The sequence below is a fragment of the Diadema antillarum genome, unplaced genomic scaffold, assembly GCF_040938485.1.
Source record: "Diadema antillarum isolate AM-2024a unplaced genomic scaffold, OU_Dant_1.0 seq00000597_RagTag, whole genome shotgun sequence".
NCBI lineage: Eukaryota > Metazoa > Echinodermata > Echinoidea > Diadematoida > Diadematidae > Diadema > Diadema antillarum.
Genome location: NW_027271528.1, coordinates 467,501 through 476,265, shown reverse-complemented (window position 1 = coordinate 476,265; position 8,765 = coordinate 467,501). Strand labels below are relative to the sequence as shown.

The window sequence follows — 8,765 nt, the reverse complement described above, 5'->3', positions numbered from 1 at the left end:
GTTAATACACGCAGGATAAAGCTCGCGAAGTCTGCGAGAAAAACGCGCACGATCTGTTACGTCATTTGCATTACCATCGTTCGTCGTGAGCACACGCGAGTCAGTCCCCTCTCCAGCGTGTCCTCAACCAAAGTCGCGGAGTTCGACCTTTTCAAAACCATTCGAAGCAGCATTTACATACTTCCGTCTCTACTTTGATGCACTCGGGGGAAAAGTAAAAAAAAAAAAAAAAAAGGACTGAGAGAGTTCCTCAGAACCATCGGAATATTACCCTGCATAAATCCACCTGGAAATCAAAATAGACATTCCATAAGCGAATGATCAAAATTTGTTTGTCTTTTAAGCGTTCCCGCGTGACTTTAACATCTACTTGTGATTGCATCGTATGAGCGGCAATGATATGATTCTTCAAAATTATAAAGCGAACACATCCTCTCTGTCTCTGAACTCAGGGGAGTAAATAAAGCTGTGTTTGACTTTCCTACCTTCTTTTTTTGTGGTTCTGATTAGATTTATTCCTTATTGACAAAAGTGACTTCACGCATTTGCGCGGCGCGTTATTGAATCACTCATTCTTATGTTTGACATCCCGTGCAGTGTTACCGACCGCTGGGCGCTTCACTGACGGTCGAGAGCCGAGGCATGCTAGGAGCGGGAACATCAAGGACTCCTACTCCGCCACGGAATCGACCATGTCGGGGACGACAACCATGGGCAGCTCAGGCGAAGTGAATATTTGGAAATTATCACGTTTTTAAGACTGCCGCTTTCCTGCATAGGCATTTAGCGGACCGATCTCGTCATCATAATTGTATGTTTTGTTCTTGTGCGGTCGGGACGAGGACTAAATCAAACTATGTCCACGTTTTACACAGTGTGCGAGATTAGCATTGCGGTCATGTCCGTGTTGGGCAACGGTCTGGTGCTCTACGTCTACGCCAGCAACCAGAGGCTGCATTCTGTCACCAACTACTTCATCGTGTCGCTGGCCATCGCCGATCTCTTCGTGGGGTTGTTCGGGGTGCCGTTCGCCATCCTGACGTCGGAGGGACTTCCCCGCGACTTCATCGGCTGCATCATCATGCTGAACTTTCTTCTCTGGCTCTGCGGAGCATCCACGTTTAGCCTCATCGGAGTGTCGCTCGATCGCTACGTCGCCATCTCCTACCCGTTGCGCTACAACGTCTTCATCACCCCTCTCCGAGCCCTGGTCGCCATCGTCGTGTGCTGGATAATGGCGGCCATCGTCGGATTCCTACCCGTGGTCGGGTGGCACCGCGGGCGGCCCGAAACACCCGCCTGCGTATTCATCGAAATCATCGACATGAACTACATGCTGTTCAATGCCATCATGGTCATTTACATCCCCCTCGTCGTCATGATCGTCATCTACGTCTTCATCTTCCGTGCCGTTAGAAAACAGGTGAGTTCATGTTTTCAAGTCATATACGTTCATACACACCCGTACCCAATTTCATTATGTACCAATGATTTAACGGTTTACTCTTGCAAGCCTACTGCGCGAATATGTCAACCCCCCCCCCCCCCCCAGGCATTATCAGTGATTATGTTTGTTCTCTGTTTAAAGATGCTGTGTGTTTGTAAGAACATGTGCACATACACAAAAGCCGTCCGCTGTATGCACTGACGCAAAGACACTTATAAATACACGTCCATCTATCAAAACACCCATGAATGATCACAGGACAGTTTGCAGGGAGGGGACCCATGATCAACCATTTCAATTACATGCTAAACACCTAATTACCTCTTTTGCAAGGCAATTGCAACTTGAAGCTTTGCAAACTGACTCGAGAGAAAAAAAGGTAAACTGTGTCCAGGCGTGACGTAATGATTTGATCGCTTTCATGACTTTTCTTGTCATTTTCATGGGCGATTTATTTTCTTTCGTTGCATAGCCACCAACAAGAAGCCGACAATGAAGCAGAGCTGAAAGAGAAGATGATAAAGTTTCCTTTCTCTGGAATAACTTCAAATATGTATAGGTCTATAGAAATGTAACATGATTACTGAAAGAACAGGAAGATATATTGCGTTACACTGTAACTGGAGACGAATCGTAAAAGTAAAACATGACGCGGAAAACGTAATATGTTCATTTACTATTCATATCGTCTTGTGATAATAACGTCATAATTTCCACATAACTACCAATCATCCATCCTCTCTTGACTCATTAGCCTAACCACAGAAAAGTTATTTGTGGGATGACTTAAATAACGCAGGCCTCACAGTTCACGTTTGCATGTGTGTAATGAGGTAAACGCTACCGCATTTTTATTGCTGCGATTGTGCTGTAAAAACACCATAGCACGTTAACCAAGAGACTGGACGATCAGCAGAGATTGCAAAGCACGCTCATCCGCCCACGCGCCGTCCCTCTCTAAAACGTAATGAGGAAACAAAAGAGAAAGCATTCCATCATGAATTATTCATTACCCTTACAAACCTAGTACATTTTGCATGTACTAGTATATGAGTGGGATATTTTCCCCACAATATTGTTCAAAGCAATTCCCAAGTGATACTGGCAAGTGCACGGCACTGTTATCTGCGTTTTGTTTCAGCACAATCAACTTTGCACGATATTGCAGGAAACTGATCTCACGTGTGATACTGTACTCTAGAATGAATACAAAATAGTTATTTCCCATATTGTTGCTGCACTACTGGACAATTGTTAACTCCTAAGGAGGGAGTAACAATAAGCTCATGGAGTCAACTAAAGTTGAAACACGGAGTTTCAGTTGGCTGAAAAAGAATAAGTCCGTCTGTAGTTTGCCAGTGACGTTTCGTCTTTATTGATTGTGACGTCATATCGCTGAAGAAATAAAAGGCATTCCTACCTAGTGAGCTTATTCTCTTGAAAAGTCATTGGGAGGTTAAAAAGAAGGTTGTATATCTCAATTTAGAAATATAGAAGTCTTCGTTCACAGTTTTCACCGTAATGGCAAAAATGTTGTCCCCATGAACCCAAATTTTGCTGAGCGCGAGTCCGTGTGTCTTTAGCAACAACCATGCCTCGACTTTTACAAAGCGTCCGCTATGGCTGACTCGAAAGGCCAGATTTTACGATGTTATCAGAGTAGATTCATGACCGACATTATTTCTGCTAATAATGTAGCAAAGCCAACATTTGTGACAATTTATGACAACCATCAAACAAGGTGCATTGTGTGGATATAGGAACAATAATTGTGTTCCTTCAGCACACAAACCCCGATAAATGTGCAAACCCCAGTGACGGATGGGGTGATCTTGGGGAAAAACAAGGTATGAATATCAAAGTTTGTCTAATATATATTATTATATACCATCAGCCCGAAAGTAGAAGGCAATTCCGGACTAGTTACACTACTATTACTACTACTACTACTAATTCGAGGGCATGTATTAGCTTCAGACTATATGCCAACTCGGGTTTCATTCAAACGGGTTGCACCTCCGAACCTGTCTATCTATCATGGCTGTCCTCAGTTCATTAATGCTATCAAGGTCTGTGTCCTTCTTCAGTACACTGATGAAAGTGGTCCTACTTCTTCCTCTTTTTGCAATTCCCTGTTTGACAAATTAGTTAGAAGTTTGCCTGAAGAGATTTTTTTTTTTTAACGCAGCAGTGAACATTTGATCAAAATCAGATAAAAATTAGGGAAGTTAGAAATCTTTGAAGTTTCTCTGATTTTGAAAACGTCATCACCTCACAATTTTCCTTTGACCATGCACAGAAAAGAAAAATGGTGGAAATTGAATATTTCTGCTATGAAAATGTAGAACATGATGTCATTCCTGACTGAACAGCTCCAAAACAACGATCAGTCAGCTGATATAATTATGATTTGAGACTTAGACATGATTTGAACCAAGATCTAGACACATTTTGTCTACAAACTATATAGCAAGTTGTAAGGCGATGACACAATTAACTCACTCATTTGCTCATTCATTATTGACTGTTCAACAACTATTATATGAAATCAAGCAATACTTTACGATGTCACAACTTCCCTGCATGGCTTTGATCCAATTTTTATTTGATATATACTGTTGTGCTTATTGTTTATTAAACTTTACTCTTTCTTTTCAGAATATCTTTTGATGGGTCTGGAATTGCCCTTTAAAGTCTACCATTGTTACGAAATATGATACTGTACAACTGCTATACATGATCGTTTTATGACACATGTCGTACTGTTTGAATATGAATTGACTTTTGTATTTCAATGATCAATCTTCAAGTATGACTGCATCTAAACTCGAAAACTATTTTTCTTTCAAACTGCTAATCCGATGACTGGCTTTCATATCGTTTCTGTGGTAATCAGTGGAAATGAACTGGGGCGGATTACGTAGTACTGGAAAGCCCACTGTCTGGACAATTTGAAAATAACAGGAAAATCACAAATGAATGATTGGCAAGAGTGTCAGGTATTTGTGGTGACGGCTCTCAACTGGAAAGCAAAATTCTTTCCGTCAGATTCATCAGCGAGGTGTCTCAACTGCCTGAATTCAGATAAAAGGAAGGGAAGGAAGGTTAAGGCAGAGTTAGGCAGATGAGGGTTCCTTCACTTTGAATGTATTCCACCTGAGAATCCACGGATTTGAAGTGCTTCACTCTTTGCGGGATATCCAGAGAAGGGGGGGTAGTGACTTTCCTGACATTTCAGCGTGCAAGTCGCCCCCCGTATCGGTTCTTATCAATGTGTGTCAAGCGACGAGAAACACGATCACGGATGACACTCATCGCCCACGGGATTATTTGTCCCGGAGCGGTTTACGGGAATTGACGAGATGGGATATGACGACTGTTTGCAGACTCCGGGAATATAAGGAAACATTACTAGGTCGCATGTTGATTAATCTGCCCTAGAATTTCAAATCGATCGATTCCCCTCTTTAGGTGTGAATCATATCGGGCGCCATGAGCTTTGAAGGACCGCCGTTACAGATTGTCGAATCAAGTTTCGCCGAGATTGCGGGAATGGAAATTTAGAATTGAGAGGTGCAAAGATTTTTCTTCACCCCCCACGCGCTCTCCCCCTCTTTCACACATACACACGCACACACACGCACACACACACACACACACACACACACACACTCCCCCTCTATCTCATTCCTCCCGTCTCTGTTTCCCTCGCTCTCTCTCTCTCTTTCCTCAAAAATCCATCCTGACATCATGGACAACAGGACTGTCACACTTTCATCGGATTTCCGCGCTTTTTCTGCAAATACAGATGTGGAGTGCAGAGCCTGCTGAGTACAGTAACCATGACGGAGTATTCACCGCCTACACATGAAGACACAAACAAACAACACAAAGAAAGTCTGTGGGGTGAGGAATACGCACACACACACACATACACACACACGCAACCCACGTGGGGGAAAGCGAAAGGAATCATAAGGGGAATGCTTGCTGCTGGCTTAGAGTAGTCAGTGACTGATCGTTTGGCGGGAATATCGTCAAAAGTTATTTCGTGACGTCGGGTTTCGTCATGCCCCGCTCACCCACCCGTCTCCTTGGAGAGCAATAAACCTCGATTGCCTCCTCAATTCTCTCTATCTCTTAACTCCATGGATGTGCTATGTTATGACCTGATTCATGTACACCTGAGGATTAGAAGATTTCCTTCTCGAGTCAGAAAGAGGAAACAGCCAACAGTGAGGGTTATCTTTCTGTCTCTGCAGAAACATGAACATTTTGTTGTCAGTCTGACTAGATAGCAGTAAGACATTTAAAAGAAAAGCAGCTTCCGAATGCTTACACCTTTACCAAAGTTGGTAGAGTAGTCCAGAAAAAAAAGCGTGTCGGAGCATTTTATTCTGGGGTGTCTCTCTTCGCTCTCGAGTGTTTCGTCCAGTTTGCCTGCAGGCGCCAGCGGAATAATTTGAGAGCGATCTTGGCGAGCAGGCACCAATTTCGAACGTGCGAACGGGGTCGCGAGGTTTCGCTTCGCAAATTCTACCAATGGTCGCCACACCAACACCGCCAACAAGTAGCTAGCGACCGCGCTGGTGAGGGCGTGGCGTATAGAGTTGTTACTTACAACTTGTTACTTACAAGAAAGAAAAAAAAAACAACTTCATCTTTAAGGCACGTTGACTAACAAGAGTAAACTCAAGCTATATAAGAGAACAATGAGAGTGTAATTTCAGAGAGAAAAATATAAAGGATTTATGACATTTTAAAGTTTTGGCTGCTTCTCAATCACGTTGAATTGTAGGAGGTGATAACTCCAGTGTCTTGTTGATTCCTATAGGTATGTGCCTAAAATATTACAATACATTTACTTTTTTGTTTGTGTGTCTATGTGTGTATCGACATCGACGAATAAGCGATTGCAGCTCGGCCCTCCTCAAACGGTAATATTGAAGCTGAGTCATTATATAATTCTAAAATAACCCAACTATAGGGACGATGGACAACCTACACACACAAACCCACACACATGCAAAGAAAACAAACATAGCCAAAAAAAAAAAAAAAAAGACGCCACACTTTCACGTCCATTAACATCCTGCATTTCCCCTTGGGCCATTTATGGAACTCGTTGAGTGTATTCATTATTATGCAAGCCATACGTTATTATCTGGCGTGAACACGGAGTGAAGTTGTCACCTTAAAAACCTCTGCCTTTACGCACCCTCATTTTTCACGCGCTGCGGGCGGATCAAATACGAAGCAAATCCCAAATGTCGGCAGGTAAAGTGACAGATCCAGGGCGCAGGGCGCCGTCAGAGACGGGCAGCCGACACGTGCGCTGCTATTTGCACAGATTTCACCGTTAATGGTGTGTGTTGGGATTGTTGCTGGCGTCAACACACACATGATGACTAGCGAGATGGACAGCTCTTTTACAAATGCTGATTCATTCCTGAGTATAGGGATTTTGCGTCCACAGAGAGACAAGTTGTATGGAACATGTCGCAACGCTGCTGAACCAGAATTTGGCTAGTATGAAGACGAAGTAGCGTCATTGCATTAATGCTGTTGTTGTCACTGTTACCGTAGTGATAAAAGAATTATTCGAAGCAGAAGTACTTGTGTGAGTAGTAATGATCCTCACAAGTAGTAGTAGTAGTAGTAGTAGTAGTAGTAGTAGTAGTAGTAGTAGCAGTAGTATACATGTAGTAGAATTAGTAGAATTAGAAGTAGTAGTAGTAGTAGAAGTAGTAGTAGTAGCAGCAGTAGTAGTAGTAGTAGTAGTAGTAGCAGTTATAGTAAAAGAAGTAGTTTCAGTGTATGGCAGTTGCCGTCATTAACAAGTAGTACTTGTTCATTTCATCTTCATGTAACTTGGACATAGCATGAATAAGAAGTTATGGAATCTACAAGTTCCCATGTTACCACCGGAAAGTGCTATTGGCAACCCCACGTGCTCATTGGATGAGATGATGACGTAATCAATCCCCAACTCTGTTAAGTTTATACACAAAATACGACCAAAAAAAAAATCATAGCGTTGGTCATTATTTTGCAACAATGTCTGTAGGTCCAATTTCTTCCCCAGAAGTCTTGAAAATTGTTTTCCATATTTTCTAAGGAAGAATTTGAGTGAACACTTGTGTGGGAGTCAGTGTAAAACATGTGAAGCGATTATTGGAGAAGCCACTTCATCTAATTTGCATAGATGTGTTCTTGCGAGTTGCAACGGATCACCACATGATCATTGTTACGTGTATTCATGTAAAACTTTACAATCCACTGACATTCTTATCTTGCATTCGATTGTTAAGAAACTTCTACTTTGCCTTATTTTACTCCTTTTGTGGCAGTCAATCTCAACATCGAATGAAATGCACACTGAGATTTTAAAAAAGTCCCAGTTCGCCGTTCTTGTATAATTTAGATTTCCAATGCGTGCTTATAGGCCGCGTGTCGTTGATAACACGCTGTTTCCATCTACTGCATGCCAAAGTCATCTTTGTCACTTGTAACCGCATGAATCCTTCCCAGCACCCCTAGCATTTCCGCTCTCAAACCATCACAGTGGCGACCCTAATTACGATATCGTCAGTCACTGCCCGAAGCAACTGCCGATGTCGTTGCTTTTCTTCCTCCTCCCCCTCATCCTCCTCCTCTTTTTCTTCCCATCCATCTCTTCTTCTTCTTCTTCTTCTTCTTCTTCTTCTTCTTCTCCTTCTTCTTCTTCTTCTTAATCTTTTCCTTCTCTGCTCTCGGATATGTCGGGGCGAAGTCATGGCGGCCTTAGCGGCTGGTTATTTATCGGCAAATCACGCCCGTGTTAGTCTCTTTTAGCACTGGCCGAACGGGGCAGTATAAAATGATTCATTATCTATCGACGAGGCCGCGGACATAGGGAAAAGGATAACGAGGCAAAGCTGAGCGACTCGTCAGCTGGTTGGGTTGATGCTGAGGGGATTCATTTTGTCCCCTCGCAGATGATGCATCGCTCGCCGCTCGCAATTTTGTGGTGAGACGAGGCCCTCCTCCCCGCGAAAGATCTCGGGAAGATTGTTATTCGCGATAATTATACAGCTTCTTGAGAGTGATGTTTATCGTGTGCAACGTTATCCCGTGAAGTCGGCCTGTCCTCTCTTCTCGCTGAGGTGTTCTTCAACTCGTTGTGTCAATAAAGATGAGAATAAGAGAAGGGGGACGTGTAAATGTACAAAGGGGAAACAGGTTGTCTATTGAGATGAGTCGAAGACACACGAAAACTGCACGGTGTATCATTATTTTCTTTAACCATTTTTTTTTTTTTTTGCATTTCGATCTGCAG

The 8,765-nt window shown here is 42.9% G+C and overlaps 1 protein-coding gene across 1 annotated transcript in view; it reads left to right on the top strand.

Annotated features, from left to right (window-relative positions):
• Positions 1-792: 792 nt before the first annotated feature.
• The window catches only part of LOC139735754 (adenosine receptor A2b-like), a 96,594-nt gene continuing 88,621 nt past the window's right edge, over positions 793-8,765 (top strand). Inside the window, exon 1 of the mRNA XM_071646506.1 lies at positions 793-1,423. Within this exon, the coding sequence (XP_071502607.1) occupies positions 857-1,423 (567 nt within the window). The 5' untranslated portion in view covers positions 793-856. The remainder of the gene's footprint in view (positions 1,424-8,765) is intronic.